The 20,826-nt window shown below is 39.1% G+C and overlaps 1 protein-coding gene and 1 non-coding gene across 2 annotated transcripts; one reads left to right on the plus strand and one right to left on the minus strand.

The window, feature by feature from the left end:
- The first annotated feature begins 7,636 nt into the window (after positions 1–7,636).
- On the plus strand, positions 7,637–8,005 carry LOC129766227 (uncharacterized). Its single transcript, XM_055766744.1, has one exon. It carries the CDS (start codon positions 7,637–7,639, stop codon positions 8,003–8,005), a length of 369 nt encoding a protein of 122 aa, XP_055622719.1.
- Positions 8,006–19,943: 11,938 nt separating this feature from the next.
- On the minus strand, positions 19,944–20,025 carry Trnas-uga (transfer RNA serine (anticodon UGA)). The gene has a single exon. It is a non-coding gene; the product is annotated as a tRNA-Ser (tRNA).
- Positions 20,026–20,826: the final 801 nt, after the last annotated feature.

Raw genomic sequence — 20,826 nt, forward strand, 5'->3', positions numbered from 1 at the left:
ATTAGAACAGTAGTTCAAGAGTTATGAATTTCAGAAAAAAGCGGTCATTTTTTGGGAAAACTTGAGAACCCTGATGAAAAAATAGAACAATACGGGTCTAATACAACAAGATGTAACAAGGAACAAAACTACTTCTCACGAAAATCTGAGAACCACTATATCGGTTTGACATGGAATGGCTGTATGTATGTATGACAATTTTTACATTACCCTTCACACTAAAAGCAACAATTTGTTGACTGAAGTTTGCCACGCTCAAGCTATCAGAAATTAATGCCTGGAAAACGGACATTATGGTTATGTTTCCGTGCTTTCTCAAATCGAAAAACTTCACTAAAATTCTCCTTTATCTTACAGCTTCATTATAATTATTTCAATCGTCTCTGATGACAAGAACCTAATAGTTCACCAATTTCTTATAAAATTCCCTCAGGAATCTTATCCGCCTCTGCCCCATTAGCTGAAATTCTTCGACCAGCGCAGCACTATATTCGTAAATGTTATTCCCAACACGTGTCTTTGCGCGCCATCCAACACGGCATGGCGTTGCAATGCGGAGGCGCTCACCAAAAAGGTGATGCATCTTCCCGAACGGATACGGATGGTAATCCGAGGACTGGGGGGTTTGACTCTGTCTTAAGTTGCTGCTGCCTAATGAGCCGTCGCGCGGCGAAAGTGTTTGAGTAATTTTAGAAGGAGGGCGACATTTTGCCTTTGTGCGCATAAAAATGTAAACTATTCGGAACGATTTGATTGCTTCGGTTTCGGAGTTTTGCAGCTGTTGGATGTGCGTTTCATTCCGGGCCTCGCCTACCGGAGGTATTCGAATGGCGTTTGGGGATTTTGTATGTGCGTACATATCGGCTGCTGTTTTCTCAGGAGAAAAAAGCACGATGTTTTCCTTCCACCGAAAGGCAACTCTTGGGAAAAGTTTCTAACGACGGATACATTAGAGGTCAAGTTTCCAAATGCCTTTTTTATAAATTGCGAGATAACAATTTCCAGAGAATACAACAACAACAAGTGAAAATATGATGTCTGAGAAACATTTGCATTTGAGTGATTACGAAGAATGTTGATCACAGCTGTCGTCTGCTCGGTGATGAGTTGTGTTTCCAAAAACGAATCAATAAATAATGGCAAATCTAACAAACCTCGTTGCCTCCATTATTAACATGCTGTGATCATGTACACAGAGGGGAAAGCAGTATTTTGCATCTGTACAGTCAAACATCCGTTCGCACTTGAGCTTTCCCCATCGAGCCAGCCAAAACCACGCTCGACACATTTCTCATCAATCAAAATATTTATTTATTCCCGACAGGAACACAAAACGCAAACAGATCACACCAACTGTTACGTATGTACGAGGAAGGTTTGTATGTTGTTACATCGAATTTTGCCGAAATGGACGTCTTCTTCGGTGCAGCCGGCTTCAGTGGAGATATATGTTTGTATACACGCAGCATTCTGGGTGGATTGCAAGCGAAACAGCCTCCGTTCCACTCTGTCGTTATCGGAGAAGACGCCGCCGTGATGGATGACGCTCGTTTCCGACCAAATCTGCGGGAACTACGAATGCGCGTTGTGAATATTTTTCAAGACAATCCGAAAACAACAGCACATGCCCCCATCGAATTGCGACCTCGAACGGGGAGAAATGCTATCGGATTGGTGTAAACTTTCACACAACTCCGTCTGGACGGTGAACTTGTGGTCCACGGGGTCGAAGTTATGAAAGAAATTAATCTAATCAGACCCGCTGTGGTCCAACCGAGCACTCTTCTGGCAGATCAATCATCGACGTGTCAATATTTGGCTCGCGGCGAAGGCCTTCCAACCGGTATATCCCTACCAACATACATATGTAATGAGAATGCTCGAGCAACGAGCGTATCACCACGCGGGAAATGGATTTAGGGGGTCTGGCGTTGCGTTGATCATCTTGATTAGCTTGAATCATAGGCTTTTTTTTGTGGTTGCTCATCTTCCATCATTATCGCTCACGAGCTGTTCAGCTTGTGGCTAAGCTCCGGATATGTTTTGGTGTGGTTAATTATATCAAAACAGTAATAAATAACATCCTTCATGGGTGCCAACCATGAAATTTCCGAGTACGTGGTATGTTAATGCGTTATTGTGGGCTAAGCATTGTACTGCAATCTTCAGCTTTTAATGTGCTGATAAATTCCTGCTGGAATTTGAACCAGACGCTTATATTGGGGTGCCGCGATTTGGAACGAACTATTCACAGTACTTGAGTACATAAAAAAAATTCAAAAATTTGAATTGGTATTATTTCATCTGGTTTAGTAGCCAGGACAAAAACAGATTATCAAACAGAATTTGTTGTACCTATTTTGAAACCTGACCCATTCACCCGCGACCCACGTGCTCCTGTTGGTTAGAAGTTGGATTGAATTGAATAGTTAGATTTTTTTTACTGTATTTTATACCAGTTCGTGTGGTACATTTTTTTCTCCATGTTTGGAAAGGGTGGTCCTAACACATACATATCAGGAACAGCAAAGTTCACTGAATTTTCAAAAATGTCAAACGAAATGTGTCACAAAGTTGACAATTTTGTTATATGATTCCTACTCCCTGCATTTTAAAGCTTTAGTGACTTTTGTGTTTTCATTGCTTTAATCACCGAAGAAATTACCATCTCTTTTTGTGGTTTTTCACTTGAATGTGCTTTCCATGTCTAGCATACACGCCCAATTATTGTCAGGATTCATTATCTCCATTTTTTTTTTTCAAAAACTTGGAGTCGGTTTTCAACACATTTGTTCAATTAACGGCCTATCGTGTATTGCAGGCAACAGGGCAGTTTAATTTAAGTAACATTTTTTGATGAGTAGACCATATGCAACTAAAATTTCTTTCCTTTGGAATTTTTCGCAATCACAATCAACCTAATACATTGTTGAAGTACTGAAAACATAAATAGAGATGATTCTTTTGTCACTACTGAAAATTTGGTAGAAAGCGTCATTCCAGAGATCCGCGGGAATCAATTTAGAGTCACCCTCCTCGATTCTCAATAACTAGAATTCCTACAGTAGCTCTCATGGCCGAGTGGCCAGTGTCACATATATCATGCCAGAACATCCGGTTTTTTCCCGATCTAACCAGGGGTTCTTAAATAGAACAAAAGCATATTCGATTTAACCCTTTGCGATCGCATCAAATTCCTCGAAAAAGGTGATTTATGATTATTATGATTTGTTTTATCTACATTTTCATAGCTGATTTGCTTGGAGATCACAAACATATTTTGTTATGAGTGTTTTCGTGCGCTCGTAAATTGTGTTGTTGTTGAATTTAATCCTTTGCGTAAGTTGTTGAATTTAATCCTTTGCGTATGTTGCGTATGCCTATGTCGTATGTCTGCTTACATGTTATGTACCACTGCTCTTTCAAAGGAAATTAATTCTCACCAGTACGACACACATGTCAAAATTTAAGACGACCGCAAAGGGTTAGCTGTGTTCTCCAAGCATCTATTATCTCCACGTTTTCTTTTTAACTAAAACCGACAATCAATACTGACAATTCTGACAAACAGACAATATCAGACAAGGCAACAACATACCCCTCGCACGACCAAACAACGTGTTCGATGTCGTGGTAACTTTGGCCACAATCACAAATATTGATGTCGGTAAGATTAATACGAAAGAGTAGCGCAAAGTCCCGACTCAAGTCCAGACTTTTAAAGCATGGTTTAAGGCTAACCTTAGGGATAATCAAGTGAAGTTACCCGGAATTGAGCAATGTGAAGGGACCCAGAAAAAGGTGATGACATAACAGTGTCTGGTTAAAGCACTCAAAATTTCTCGTATTCTCTCAAGGAAGTACGGCGAGTGCTTTTCCGGCCTCACTGAACGGATAGTTTCGACAGAGCTAAGACTATCCGTTACAATGTAATAGTGTTCTACAGGTCGTGAGGCGACGCTATCCAACGCCCAGTGAATCGCTGCCAATTCAGCAATATACACTGAACAAGGATACTGAAGACTGTGGGAGGTGCTAAAAAAATCGTTGAACACTCCAAATCCTGTGGACCCATTCATAGAGGACCCATCAGTAAAGTACATACTACTACAATTGATATACCCATATTTTGCTTCGAAGATCGTTGGAATGAACTCCGATCGATGATAATCTGGAATTCCATGGATATCCTGCTTCATGGACAGATCAAAATGTACAGAGGAATTGATGTAGTCAGGAAAACAAACACGGTTGGGAATATACGAAGAAGACTCAACCTGCATGGAGATGAATTCATAGTTGGAGCTCATGAATCCAGAGTGAAAATTTAACTCGCTCAGTTGCTCAAAATTTCCGATCACCAACGGGTTCATAACCTTACACCGGATGAGGAACCGAAGAGAAAATAAATTGAAGCGATCTTTTAGTGGGAGTACGCCTGCCAAAACTTCGAGACTCATGGTATGCGCTGAGGGCATACATCCCAACGCAATACGGAGACAAAGATACTGAATTCGCTCGAGTTTAATGAGGTGGCAGCTGGTTGAAAACAGAAACTGCCGTACTCCATCACTGGGAGAATAGTTGTTCGAAACAACATTATAAGATCTTCGGGTACAATTAGCAGGTGCCGGTAATTGTACGGAGAAAGTTTATTCTTTGTTGACATTTTTTACTCAGATACTCAATATGGCCCCCAAGTACATTTTGAGTCGAACCAGACCCCAAGATACTTGAATGACATAGCATGAGTGATCGGTTTACCCCAAAGTTGAAGCTTTGGTTTAGCTGGTTTATGCTTCCTAGAAAAAACCACCATCTCTGTTTTCTTCGTGGAGAATTCGATCCCTAGCCCAATGGCCCAGGTTAAAAAATTGTTCAAAGTATCTTGTAAGGGTTCTTGCAGGTCGGATTCGTTTGATCCACACCACACCACCATCATTTGCAGGTTGTCTTAGGATGCAATTTTGTGTAAGTCAATTGTCAATGCCGTTTACATAGAAGTTGTACAAAAGGGGGCTTAAACATGAGCCCTGGTTTCTCACAAAGCAAGTTCTCTTCTCTTGAATGGCGTTAACGTTCCCTTAACGAACTTTTGCCGTCTCAGCCTATGAATTAATTAGCGTCATTTATTAATACTTAGTTAAGATTTTTTAAGCCAAATGACACGCCTTGAATGTAGTCTGAGGGGCAAGCTCTAGAATACGCGTGACCGCAGTGCAAGTCGAAGGAAATTTCTGTGACGAAAAATCCTCCGGCCAGAACGGGAATCGAACCCAAACACCCGGCATGATAATGTGAGACGCTAACCACTCGGCCACGGGTGCACAAAGCAAGTTATATAACATGTTATTCAATAGAGGCGGCAGACCTCGAGAGTGTAATTTGTCTGACAAAACCTCTATTAAAACAGAATCAAAGGCTCCATTTATGTCCAAGAATACTGAAGCCATTTGTTTTTTTTTTCGGCGAAAGCCATTTGTATTTCTGAAGAAAGCAACGCAAGACAATCATTCGTCCCCTTGCCTCTGCGGAACCCATATTGTGTATCTGAGAGTAGGTCATTCGTTTCAACCCATCGATCAAGGCGAAACAAGATCATTTTCTCCAACAATTTCCGTATACAAGACAGCATTGCTATTGGGCGGTACGAATTGAAGTCGGACGCGGGTTTTCCGGGTTTTTGAATAGCTATAACTCGTACTTGTCTCCAATCATCTGGAACAATATTATGCTCCAGAAACCGATTGAATAAATTCAACAAGCGATGTTGCGCCACATCAGGGAGGTTTTTCAGCAATTTGAACTTAATTCTATCCGATCCCGGAGCAGAATTGTTACATGAAAAGAGAGCAAGAGAGAATTCTACCATCGAAAAATCGGAATCAAGATCGCACCTATCTTGTGAAATATCTCGAACAAATTTTTGTACGGGAACGGAATCGGGACAAACCTTTCGTGCAAAATTCAAAATCCGTCGATGTGAATATTCCTCGCTCTCATTCGTTGAAGAGCGATTTCTCATGTTTCGAGCCACTTTCCATAATTTTTTCATTGACGTTTCTCGTGACAAACCTCCCACGAAATTTCGCCAATGAACATTGGCGAAATTTTCCATTGATCAAGTTTTTAAGTTGATTTTCAAGGGCTAAATACGTTTGAAAATTCTCAATGGTTCCACGTTTCCGAAAAGCTTTAAATGCGTTCGATTTATCCTGATAAAGCTTGGAACATTGGCTATCCCACCATGGATTGGGAGGCCTTCGACGAATAGTGGGATGGGTTTCGTTTGAGCGCGAACCGCGCTGTCATATATCAAATGAGAAATGAAGTTATATTCCTATGCCATGTTTATAGATTCAGAAGAATTCGACCCAATGGTGATGAAAATTTTGATTGGCAAGTGATCACTACCGTTGGGGTCCTGGATTACATTCCACTTGCAATCTAACGATAGTGAATTCGAGCAAAGCGAGAGGTCAAGAGCACTTGGCTTGGCAGGAGGTTTATGTACACCGGTTATTTCCCCAGTGTTCAAAACGGTCATATTGAAGCTGTTACAAAGGTCGTATGTCAACAATGAACGGTTGGCGTCGTACTGTTCCCCCCAGGCGGTACCGTGAGAGTTGAAGTCCCCAAGATCAACCGTGGCTCAGGAAGGAGTGAGAACATGTCAGTAAGTGGCTATCGGCTAACTTGAACTTTCGGAAGCCAATACAAGCTGACAATACAGAGGTCTTTGCCTCTGATGTTTGTATGACAAGCAACAGCAGGTCAATTCGAAAAAATGAGTGACACTTATTGATCCCCAATAGCACTCCTCAGTAGCTGTCATCACGGTACAAGCGTATATAATAAGTGGAAAGAGATATCATCTCGCGAAGAAAGCCAAGTTTCGGACAGAGCAAAAACATCACAGTTGAAGTTATGAATTAAAAATTTGAATGTATCCAATTAAGGGATAAGACTACGACAATTCCACTGTAAAACATTTTGTTTACATTTTTATCTTCTTTCAAGAACTTTCTCTTTGTGTGCCATCGCGTTATCGTTTGATAAGAGGACTTATTTCGCTCCGATTGTGAAGTATTGTGTTTGTATTTAGTGATAATTGTGAAATTCGTGTTGTGACTAGTGACGCAAGCGAAGATAAACAATACCGATATCCACAAAACGAATCGCGAAAGCTCGCTTAAGCATTCCTGGTAGCATACCGTTAGGCGAATTTCTCCTGTTAACGTCACAGACAAGCAGACCTTACTGTCCAAATAAACGGAACTCAAACGTAATGACATGCAAAAATGGAATAAAGTGATCGCTGATCCTGACAAAAAAATCTGTCGTGGATATTGTGGATATTCGTTTCACATGATCTGCGTTAAAATATATCATTGATTGATTGAGCGATCAGACGTGCCGCTAGTTACCTTCCTCTTTCCAACCAAACCCTGAGTAGAGTTGACATCTGTACAGAGATGATTTCTAGTTCAAAACGTCGCTCAAAACGTCGTTCAAACCGGGACCTGACGGGATCCCATCAATCTTCCTCAAAATACATATGAATGACTTGTTGACCCCGCTGCTCCATATATTCCAACTTTCCGTGGACTTTCCGATCTGTTGGAAGCTCTCGCATATGTTCCCAGTCCATAAAAAGGTCAACAGACGGGATGTTAATAATTATCGTGGCATCAGTTCGCTTTGCGCTTTGGCGAAACTGCTTGAGCTCGTTATCATCGAACCGCTAGTCACTCTCAGCAAGCCGTACATTAGAACTGACCAACACGGATTCATCACGAGCCGCTCTACTACCACAAATTTACTGTGCCTCACCTCTTACATTACCGACAGTATGTTAAAGCCCTCTCAAACGGACGCCATCTATACTGATTTGACTGCAGCCTTTGCTACATTGAACCACCGTATAGCTGTCGCCAAACTGGACAAGCTTGGGATTAACGGCAATCTCAATGGTTCCTGTCATACCTCACCGGTCGCCGACTAGCCGTCGTAATTGGCGATCGTCAATCATCCTTTTTCGCTGCTACGTCTGGCATACTAAAGGGTGTGTCACATCAAATTGCATCACGGAAAAAACGCTGTAGAAATTTAATTTTTAGGAATTATATCTTCAGCTTTCGCTTATAATCAGATAAGAGTGTATAGATCACGTTGGCCATGCTTCACTGTCAATTTTTCGTAAATTTGGAAAAATGTCGTCGAACGAAAAAGAGCGTCGTGAATTAATCCTGTGCACTCATTCCGAGAATCCGGAGTTGTCACATCGGGACATCGGTAAGATGCTGGGAATCGTCCAATCCACGGTCAGGATGCTCCGTCAGTGAAAAAGATCACAAGCGCGTAGTTAAGCAGTTTAGACGTGATCCGAGAAGTTGGGTCCGGGATGTCGCCAATAAGCTGAATTTGTCAAGTTCATTCGTCCAGTGGACCAAGCAGCGGGAGGGCCTGCGTACATACAAGGTTCAGAAGGCTCCTAACCGCGACGAAAGGCAAAACATAGTGGGGAAGACGCGAGCCCGGAAGCTGTACACCGAAATGCTGACGAAGCCGCATTGCCTGGTAATGGACGATGAAACCTACGTCAAAGCGGACTTTCGTCAGCTGCCGATCCTGTTGTTCTTCTCCGCAGAGGACAAATTCAGCGTTCCGGAGGAGATTCGCAAGCAGAAACTATCCATGTTTGCCAAAAAGTACATGGTGTGGCAAGCGCCCCCTTCGTGATGACCGGCACGGTAAACGGGCAGGTTTACCTTAAGGACGGCCTACAGAAGCGCTTACTACCACTATTGAAGCAGCACGAGGGCCCGACCATCTTCTGGCCGGATCTCGCTTAGTGCCACTATTCAAAGGACGTGTTGGAGTGGTACGGAGCCAACGGGGTCACCTTCGTGCCAAAGGAAATGAACCCGTCCCACGCGCCGGAGCTTCGCCCAATAGAGAAATATTGGGCGATTATGAAGCAGGCCCTCCGGAAGAACCCAAAAGTTGTCAAATCGGAGGCGGACTTCAAGAGAAAATGGATTTCTGTTAAAAAAAAACTACAACCTGACGTTGTACAGAACCTTATGGACGGGGTAAAGAGGAAGGTGCGAGCATACTGGCTTGGGCTCGAAGTATGAATAAAAAGAAAATGTCAAAAGTTGTTTAATAGTTTTTATTTTACTGTCTAAATTTTTTAAAAGGATCGGTCTACTGGGCGAATTTCTACAGCGTTTTTTCCGTGATGCAATTTGATGTGACACACCCTTTACATGGTAGCCATCTGGGTCCGCTGATTTTCCTGATTTACTTCAACGACATAAATATGGCGATTGAAGGACCACGATATGCTGATGATCTGAAAATTTACCTTCGGGTTGCTCAATTGAAGATTATCGTTTCCTCCAAAGACAGCTGGATGCTTTCGCCGATTGGTGTACCCTTAACCGAATGGATGTGAACCCCGCTAAATGCTCAGTTATCTCGTTTTCGCGCACGAGACATACCATACTGTATTTAACGCGTCCTGCGCGACACAGAAATCAAGCGCGTTAATGAAGTTAAGGACCTGGGAGTAATCTTGGATACGCAGCTCTCATTCAAACCGCACATCTCGTCCATGATTAATAAAGCATCTAGAACTTTGGGGTTCATCTTCAGGATTGCCAGAAACTTCACGGACATCTACTGCCTTAAATCACTCTACTGTTCTTTGACTCGTTCTGTTTTAAAGTATGGCTCAGCAGTTTGGACCCCACATTACAACAACGGTGTCGAGAGAATTGAATCAGTTCAACGACGGTGAGATACGCGCTTCGTAAATTGCCATGGACAGACCCCTTCCGATTGCCGAGTTATAGGAGTCGCTGCCAGCTGATCAACTTGGAATCTTTGTCGGTCCGAAGAGACACCGCCGGAGCTTTGCTGATAGCTGATGCTTTGGAAAGACGCATCGACTGTCCCGTTCTGTTGGAGAACATAAATATCAACGACCTCGAGGTCTCCGAAATAATGCGATGCTACGATTACCCGTGTGACGTACGAACTACAGTATGTTCAGCGGATTCAGTGGTTTGCAAGGCTATTCAACAGAGTGGCCTTTCTGTTCGATTTTCAGTTATCCCGAACGCTTCTTCGCCGTAGATTTAGTTCTTTTTTCTCTGAACCAGCTTACTTTGCCTTATGATTTTAGTTTTAATGTTAGTTTTAGTATGTGATAACTTTTTCATGTGATGACTTTATGTAGTGTGCCATTTATGTTCAGATTTAAGTTATATAATTTGGGCTTTTACAGCCTGTTGATAAATCGACAATAAACTAACTTTAAAACAGTGTTATCTCCGGCCTTTCTGTTTAAATTAGACATCAAGAGAGATAATCATTGCAAAGAGGGGCCATGTTTGCATCAATTGTTGCAAAATTGTCTTTAATACTGGAAGCATTGAGATGACAATGGTTCTGATGGAGTCGAAAACATTAAAACACGTGAAGATTTGATCCAAAAGGTCAGACAACTTTATAAATCCCGATCGGGAAGTTGAACCTGATGGAAAAATAGGGGCAGTTGGGGTTTTTGATGTCCTAAACTATTCCCACGGAAGCCAGGATGAACCTGATTTTGCTTGTCCGATGCACTCGATTTTTTAGGCAAGCTATCACCGGAATGACTTGTCCTTGAACTTTGGGAGTGGTTACATTTTTGCGCCGGGGATTCCCTTGGAAAATAAACGGTGTGTCCCCGCTAGCTATGTCCGCTTCCATTTCGTCAACTGGCAACGTAGCAAAAACATTATGTTTGTCGATTGGTTATTGTTCTTGAGAACGAATTCTACTCTTGTTATTCTTGATTGTATTCGTCTTTTATTGTCTTTATATTCTCGGGACCGACGCGCTATATTTTTTTATATTTTTTCTGGAAAGCTGATGATTTTTTACATAACCAAAGTGGCGTTTTTTTTTCGTTTTTGAGTTATGATTTTTCAAAGTTAACCGATGGTGCGATAAATCAATTTTTTCCCCTTTTTTCCAACACAAAAATTCATAACGTTTGATCTACTGAACCGATTCAGATGATCGACACATAAAATTAAAGCCAATCAGATAGTCTTTTTTGAAAAATATTAGACTTTTGAAAAAAATGCATTTTGATCTCTTAATTATTTATTGTATTAGTGTTTTATAGTTTACATGGTGCACCCGTGGCCGAGTGGTTAGAGTCTCACATTATCATGCCGGGTGTTCGGGTTCGATTCCCGTTCTGGTCGGGAGAATTTTTCGTCAAAGAAATTTCCTTCGACTTGCACTGTGGTCACGCGTATTCAAGAGCTTGCCCCTCGGGATACATTCCAGGCGTGTTATTTGGCTCAGGAAATCTCAAATAAGTATTAATGAAAGACGCTAGTTGATGCATACGTTGAGACGACAAAAGCTCCACAGGGAACGTTAACGCCATTTTTGAACAAAATCATTCTTGGAGAAGATGTGAAAAATGATTTTTGGACCATCGGTTAATTTTGAAAAATCGTCACTGAAAAACGAAAAAAAAATCCTCTCTGATTTCGACATATGTTATATGTCAGCTTTTCGGAAAAAAAATATAAAAAAAATAGAGCTTGGTCCCGAGACTATGAAAACAATAAAAAACGAATACAATCAATAATAACGAGAACAGAATTCGAATTTTCTGCAGGTTTAGTATTTTGAAAAAAAAAGACTAGGTGATTGGCTTCAATTTCATATGTCGATCATCTGAATCGGTCTAGTAGTTCAAAAGTTATGAATTGTTTTTATGAATTGAAAAAAGTAATTTTTGGAAAAAAGAGGAAAAAGTTGATTTTTCGGACAACCCTAAAATAGAAATGGTCACCCTACTGAAAAAATGAAAAATACGGGTCTAATGTTTTGCGATGAACTTTTCACGAAAATTTGAAAACCACTATATCGGTTTGGCATGGAATGGCTGTATAATAATATTGTCACTGAGTAATCTAACACCCTATATATTTGACTGGGTCTGAAATTGTGACTCATCGACTGATTTCAAGGTTTCAAATTCATAATTCTTGCAAAAATAATAGTAAAAAAACGCGTAAACTTTAAAAAAACAAGACTTATACAAAAATTGCTGAACCACCAGCATTAGTCAACCACCATAGCTTAGAAAACTTTACTCAAGCCACCATAATCCATTCCCACAAAAAAGCCAGGCCAAGCCTGTATGAGCCACGATAATTGGTTGGCCCCGGTCATCAGATAATTCTGATGTTTTAATTAACAGAGGAAATCTTTCAACTTCCCTCGCTCCTCCCTACCGGACACCACCAGTATTTACATTGAGTCGTGATGCCCTGATCTCTCCGATGTGGCGGCGGCAGTCGCCATCATTCGAACCTAAGTCCAATAGCCAAAACCAATCAGCCACATAACATGTGAAATTGTATTATTTCCAATTCCATAGCCCGAAGTTGAAGCGGGAGGATCACTTCCCCTTCACGTTTGCATGCGTTTAGGTCGCGGTCGTTTTACAGCAGCCGTCCAGTCAGTTCGGGTAGTGGCTTGTGGTTCCTTCTTTTGGCGCATTCGGTTTACCCATCGCTCATCTCGAAAATGAGCATATTAAATCTGAATAATTAAAAGGAAACAAAACACACTGTCCGAAAGCGGTTGCGGTTGCTTCGGCATGGCCCTGGGAATGGTCTCGGTGGGAAATCTATTTTGTTGGAAACAAAATGATTTATGGAAATTTTCATAGTTGCCCCGAGAGCTAATTGAATAAATATTTTATAAACTAGCTTGGAAACTGATGAGGAAATGTAAATTGCATAGCGAGTTTGACGTAATTCGTTTTCTAGTTTTCGGGATAAATGACTGCTGCCCATTGGAATGGCAATCGGCTAAATCGAGTTTGCCAAATTGCTGAAGTTGGTATACATCAATATTAATTCGCGTTAAATTAAATGTATTTTTTGTTTTCATTTCACAGAAACATTTTTCAGCCATACGCAGTGAACCTATCGTCGTATCAAAAGACAGCATGCATCAATTTTTATTCTCTCCACATCCCAAAGGTGACACAAATTAACTGCAAACATGCACATTTACATCCGCCACGCCCACAATTCAATATAAAAACTATAATCACCTCCACCTTAATTAAAACGTGATATTCAGTAGATAAGTGATGTATTTACTCACGGTTATAATTACAACCGTTCCATTACGGCAGACTCCTGCAAGTGTAGCGCAGCCGGAGATGTCCCTACCAGATAATAAATTCATTCCCAAGGATACGGTATTTCAACAGTCAGCCGGTTCTGAGAGCCAAAGTACACTGATTCACCGTTACTGACTCAGAGTCACACGATACGGGCGACGAGACTTATTGACCGGATGGCCTCCCCCTACCTAACGATCCGTCATTACCGACCGTGTGAGCCGGGTGTCATGAATTAACCATGTGTACCCCGGTAATAATTGCCAGGTATGTTCGTCGTATGCAATCATCGTCATTTGAACTGTGTGTGTCTATTTGTTTGTGCAATTGCATTGGAATTGGACCCATGACGGCTCTCCTGCTTACCGAGCTTCATGAATCACAAATCGTGGTCATAGCGCACCCGACAAGAGCCTTCGTGGGGGTTGAATCACTCGCAGCAGAGATGAATGGAAAGTGGCCAACGCGCTGCTAGTCAAGTTGTAAATCGTTCTCGGTGGACCTCAGGCCAGATGGATGCATCCGCTGTGGAGTGGGTGTGCAGGTGTAGCCACTCCACGTAGGTCAAACTTTGGCGCGGGCTGGAGCAATAAAGTGAAATTATCTTCAATATTTATCCTCTATCTCATTCATCTTCTTATCTTGACTTGCGGTTGGGTCCAGCTGGATTCGATGCGTTCAATGAAGATCGGATGTTGAAGGTGGCGGCTCTTGCCGTCACGCGAGATTCTCCCATGCTCTTTTGTTCGAGCGCTTCGGACAAAAAAAAGAAGCCTCTACACGGTTCGGGGAGGAAAAGGCTCCGAGGCTTCACGTTTAATCCTATGCAGTTACAAACAAATTGCAGTCATCGTTTATAAGTTAAACGATCGTTGAACAACGGCAGTTATCTGTTAAATGTGCAATGACGACGAATCTTGTCTATATAGTTCTGATCGTAGCTCGAGAGAGAGAGAGAGAGAGAGAGAGAGAGAGAGTGAGGGTAGGACCAGCGAATGATTTATATTTGTTTTAAAGCTGTTTTATGGTTCATTATTTGCCACATTCATCAAGACGACCGGCGGCTGGATGATGTGGCTGCATGGGGCGCACATTAAGGACCGTCCGGAGTGTTCTACGATTCATCGATAATCGTAATTGCAAATTGAAACTATCATATATCAGCAATTTCTGCCATAATTCAGCGGTGTTAACAAGCGGACCATGATCGGAGGCCGGAGACCGGATTGCTATGGGAAATCGCCCGACGAAAGCGACGATTACTAGGAATCGGTTGATCTTGGACATAGAAAGTCTTGTATCTTGTAAGTCTTGTCTTGTAAAAAAATAGAAAAAATCGAAAAAAAAGTATGAAACAATTTAAATATCAAATTATTTTATATTATATTTTGTTTGACCAATTCTTGAATTATCAATTGATTGAGTTAGTGTTAAAATAAATTATATTTACCGTTTTGTCTCATATTCCGAACAGTCTCAAATTCCGAACACTTCATTTTAAAATGAAAATTTACTACACTTCAAAGTTATAAATAATTCAATAATGAAAATCCTGACGCTCTTTGAGGTAAAAGCTACATTTTAACATCATTTCAATGCCTGTAAATTAGCCCATAATTTAAAATATTAAACATTTGCAAAAAAATGACAGTCAAAACAGTTTTTGTAGTTCTTCCAATTTCTTTGTTTGCTTTTTTTCATGTTAATTGCTAGAAAAAATGAGAATCTGCAATAAATGGATGAAAAAATGATATTTTATGCAGAAATATTTATTAAAATTAGTTCATTTTAAATGTAAACTTACTGAACTTTTATGTTATAAATAGTTGAATAATGAGAGCCTTGACATTCTTTGGGTTATAGGCTACATTTTCACATCATTTACAGGTATCGATACAGCCTATAATTTATAATATTAGGCATTTGCAAAAAAGTGACAGTCAAAACCAATGATAAAATGTTTACATTAGAAAATTCCGTGAAAGATAAGCACCCTTAATTTTTCAGTTTTTTTTAGTTTTTTCAACTATTTTGTCTGCTGTTTTCATGTGAAGTGCTAGAAAAGAAAGAATCTACATTAAATGGATGAAAAAAATGATATTTTATGCAGAAATATTTATTAAAATTAGTATTGAAGTAAATTTCGGAATTTGAATTGAGTTTCGACGTATGATTCAAATCCCGAACACATCATTTTTAAATGAGAATTTACTGAACTTTTATGTTATAAATAATTCCATAATGAAAACCCTAACATTCTTTGGTTTGAAGGCAATTCCAGGTATAGATACTGCCTATAATTTATAATATCAAACATTTACAAAAAAAAAATGGCTATCGAAAATCAGTGATAAAATGTTTGCATTAGCATATTCCATCGAAAACAAGCATCGTGAGTTTTTCGATATTTGTATTTTAATTGCTGTTTATATGTTCGTTCGGTAAGAATCTTTACGAGTCTACAATAAATTGTTAAAAAAATCTTTTATGAGGAAATCTTTATTGAATTTAACGTTAAAGTAGTATTCATAACTTTAATCAAGTTTCGACGCATGAATCAAATTCCAATGAAAATGATTGAACACTATTTTCCGGCAAATACTACGACAATTCACAAATTAGGGTACACAGACAATCCAATTCTGGTGCAACAGTATGAAAAGAACATTTGTTAATAAATGTTTGCATGCTCTTTCCTTGCAAAACGCAGGTCGCAGGTGCAAACCAACGAGAGTAAAATTGATTTTCTTAGCCAGGCCTTCAACTAAAACCACAATAACAAAACCGGGGCCCTGAAGTAACAGGGTGAACTCGATTATTATATAACATTTTTATATAACATATCCAAAAATCAGAAATGTTTTGTTTTTGAATTATAATTGTTCAAAGTTAATCGTTGGTCTAAAACTCATGTTTCCCTTTTTTCAAAAAATGACGTTTTTCAAAAATTCATAACTTTTGAACAACCTAACAGATTTGCATAATCGACATATTAAATTTAAGTCATTGTCTAGTCTTCTTTGAAAAAATATTCAATTTGCAAAAAAAGAATAAAATCCTTTTCGCATAGATCTCGTCTAGTCGCATAGGAATATCGAACGAAGACTAAATCATGTTAACTTTGAAAAATAATAACTCAAAAACGATAAAAAACACACCTCTGATTTTTGGATATGTTATGTAAAAACTCCCTAACTTTCAAGAAAAAATATAAAAATATACAGCGCCCTTGGTCCCGAAACCATGGAAGCTAGCAAAAACGAACACAATCGATAATTACGAAAACCAAATTAAATTTACTTGTGAGTAAAATACTTTTCCACAAAAGGCTAGCTTATTCGCTTCAATTTGATATATCGATCATCTGAATCGATCCAGTAGTTCAAAAGTTATGAATTTTTTAAACAAATGAATTTTGGCTGTTTGGAATTTGAGACAAAAGTGTTCGAAATATGAATCAGTGACATAAATGGTGTTCGGAATTTGAGACAAATGTGATTAATGTAATTTTTAGTTTTCCATCATGAAAATATATTTGTGAATCAATTTGTTTGAAGTAAATGGAAAAGAAGGCTCTATTGTATCCAAAAATCAAATTAATTTGGCGATAAAGTACCATTTTAAGTAATGAGACATTGTTTCATGGCCACCAAAGCTTAAGTGATCGGAATTTGAGACAAAACGATATTAATTATCATAATAAAATTACAATCTGGTAATTATAATTTCGTTCATATGTTCATTTGGTGAGACGGTAGGTGGTTTTGTTGCTCATAGGTGTGTTGTTTTGAAATTTCTAGTCTATTCGGGGTAAAAGCGACACTTTCAGTCAGGGTGAAACCGACACATGATTTGTGTTTCACTGACAGGAAAATGCCTCCTTATTCTTTGTGGATGTCTCGGGTTTATGTTTAGAAGACAAAAAGGCAGAGTTGGACTGATATTTAACTAAGAACAGCCAAAACCAACGTTGAATGGGGCATTGCTAGCTAGCTAGCCAGAGCTCATGGTATCTCTTCTTTCAACACTGATGGGCACATCTCCAGTGAATGCTCACGCAGGCTGGGATCGAAACTTTCGTGTTTACTTCGGACTAGAAGTTTGTACGTTACCTGCTTGGTCTTGAAAATCGTCTGACTTTTGAATTGGCAAAAAAAGCTATCAGTGAACAGCTTATTCTTACAGTCGAAATACATGGATTTGTTTGCTTTTATATCATTCAGAATCTGAACAATCCAATTACATAAAATTTGCAGCTATCCCCATCTTCTCTCTAGTACTTTTGAATTATTGCAACAAGTTTTCATTCGTTTCTCTCGACACCCTGTCGATTTACCTCGACAGAGTGTCGATCTCACCCGCCCTCTCATTTATTTCACTTAAAAACATCAATTTTTGTATTCTATAAAAAAGAGACGAATGAACTCTCAGAGTTTAAAGTCTCTCTAATTCATTACCATTACCATTCTATAAAAATTCGAGTTCTACTCAAAAAATGATCAAAAGATACTGTAGAATGGTTCATGAATAGTTGAAGAGAGGTTCTGTACCGATTTAAAAAAAAACGAAAATAAAGCTTATTTTAGGACATTTTCGATGTGTCCACCCCTTTTTTCGATAACAAGTTTTAAACGGTGAACAGAATTCTTCATGCGCAACTCTTACATTACGACTTCGATGCTGTTGAAAATCCGAGTTATTTCTTCTTTAAGTTCCTCCGAATTTTGTGGCTCATTAACATAGCAACGGTCCTTCACGTACCCCCAGAGGAAGTAATCAACGACGAGAAATGTTGAAATTCTTACCATAAGAGGACCAAGTTTCATTAAGGCTTCGGTTGCTCGAGTAATACGATTTCACTAAAAATACACGTTCTTGTAAATTGTACATTTTGACATTCAAAACCATCCGATCAGACTAAACGAATAGCCGAATATCATCGTCCCGAAGTGGGAAATGCAGTGTTACCATCGATGGGGCGAAAACATTTTTTTTATAAACAGTTATTCGTTTTTTTTTGCGTGAGCGTTTAATCAGAAATACCCTGTTGAATAGCCCTTTAATGCGGGATGACGTTACTCAAATCCAAACAAAAAAAAAATCCAAGAAAGATTCTTTACATGGACATTTCCATGGCGAAATTTTTCACTAAATAATGATCACAGAATACACAGAATATACTCGAATGAATTTCGCGCCAGTTCTAGAAAACAACTTTCGGGCTGGAACTGGTATCACTATCTTGTTCAGTGATCGTATGAGCTATTCGATACAAAACATTGCGCCTCTTAGTAGCTGCCAATAGTTCTGATCCTGGCAGTATTTGTACGGAAGTAAATCGTGATAGAACCAGACTGAATTGTCAGCAAGCTTGATGAAGCGATCCAATTGTTGACAATGTATTTATAAAATTTATTGAGATTAAAATCGATGTTTACAAAGATTTAAAAAGTCGAACGAAAAAGATCGATTTTCGCGATTTTATAAAGTGCGCACTGGGTGCGAAAGTTAAACTCCACGCCACTGCTCAATGCAATGCGAGCGTTGACATAGGGAACAAAAGGCCAGCTTGTAGATTATTCTCGCGAGGGCAAGAATAAACCATCAAACCATCATCAACTCGGCTCTATTCAGAGTCACCAAAACTTTCTACTGAGGAATTAATACTAAAATTTCGATGCATTCTTAAATGAGGGGCTGAGAATGGAAAGGATGTAAGTGACTTGATCGATTTTCTCTCCATCGACTTTTTTTCGTGAATAATGCTGCAAAAACGTTCCAATTTGATTTTGTTATAGAAACCGATAATTTAGATTCTGACCTATCAATCCACATTGACAAATAAGCAGGGAATGTGTTTGTTATGATCAAAATAGAAAGTCGATAAAGAGACAATCTATTATGTCACTAACAATTCTTTTTCGTCAAATTTTCGTCAAATGATATACAGGGTGATAAACAAGTGAACCGAATAAAATAATTTCGTAGTCAACAAAGTGTCCTGTACGTAACCTATATCATGTTGTACGATTTTTTAATGTTTTTCATAGAAATGGATAATGATATCCAAATGCTCTCATAAAAATCAGTCACTATTTGAATGTATCATATTCTAGAGAAAATTGTAAATGTGGGTAGCCTTCAGAACCTGTAGCCTATTTTAAAAAAATCGAAGAGGGCCTAATTGCACATCTGCACAAACATTTTGATATTGATTTGAAGGCATTACATTACAGTCCCGAATATACTCGAACTTATTAGTTTGAATTTCTATCGGTTCAATACCATGTACTATGGGTTTGACCATGCACTCTTTCATTGAATTATTCTTTTCAATGGCAATTTTCCCATGTTTTTAATGAAATTTTTCTTTTTTTTCTTCTTTTTTCTCATCACACTCTCATTCCTTAATGCGAAACAAAACAAAAAACAATACTTCAATTCGATTCCGAACAATCATTCACATTATATTCTATGCTTCCAGCTATATTCCACAAACCTACGAGTTGTTTCGTGTTTGCCCCCTTAGCTTATGATTTAATTTCTACAAGAGCGGCCAAATGCAAACGCTTCGATGGGTGACGCGTCGTGTATTTTCACTACTCTACTGAGCGTCATAGCGCCTTATGATATCCAAGTGCACCACGAGTGAGACTCGATGTTGTACGTGAAATGGTTAACGAATGTCGATAAAGCAGATACTGAAATGAAATGGATCAAAAAGAGATCACGCTGCAGACAGGATTCGAACCTGTGCAGGTAGAACCCAATGGATTTCAAGTCCATCTCCTCAACCGCTCGGACACCGCAGCAAGGTGGAGGCTGAAGTTTCAATGATGTTAACGATATATATGTTTCCATTGGATTACAATATTGACTGCCTAATTTATTTATTCATATTCATTTTTATAATTTCTTCATTAACTCACAAATAATGCCCAAAGTATGTGGGCTCACAACGAATGGAAAAGAGAGAATTGAAGCATCAACAGAAACTTGGAACCAGGTAAACCGTTCATCAGATTAGTCTGTATCATCCAAAAATACGATGAAATAAAAAAATCTTCACGAATCAATGCTCACCCAACTATTCCACCTTCTCACATTTAGGGAAAATTGAGTTTTTCTAAAAGACACGGGACAATGAGACATAGTATGTTTCAAATAGAGTTGATTTCTCTAGATTTACATTGAGTTTGGCTATCAAAGGCATTGAAGGCTATCAATAGTTCTTCAATCGAAGCAATATTCATTGTACCTTTGACTATTTCAGATTATCTTGAGCGTTTGAAAAAGTAACATCTGGATGGAACTGGTGGTTTTAGTAAATACTGTCATGATTTAGGAAATGAGAAACAATATCTTTCGATCCAGAATTTCGATAGAGACCATGGTTTTCTACAGCTTCTCAAAAAATCCGCTGATAATTCTTACAAAAATAACAATATAAACACATAAACGAAACGATATGAAAATGAACTGTGAGTATTTCCAGACGAATTATTCAATTGAAGTGTTGCCGCAACAACAGGGCTGCGAACGCATAATAAAAAATATATTGCGTCAAAACACAAAGCGTTGTCATATACATGTTGTTTACAACGTTAGGAAGT

The sequence above is a fragment of the Toxorhynchites rutilus genome, chromosome 2 (assembly GCF_029784135.1).
Source record: "Toxorhynchites rutilus septentrionalis strain SRP chromosome 2, ASM2978413v1, whole genome shotgun sequence".
NCBI classification, from domain to species: domain Eukaryota; kingdom Metazoa; phylum Arthropoda; class Insecta; order Diptera; family Culicidae; genus Toxorhynchites; species Toxorhynchites rutilus.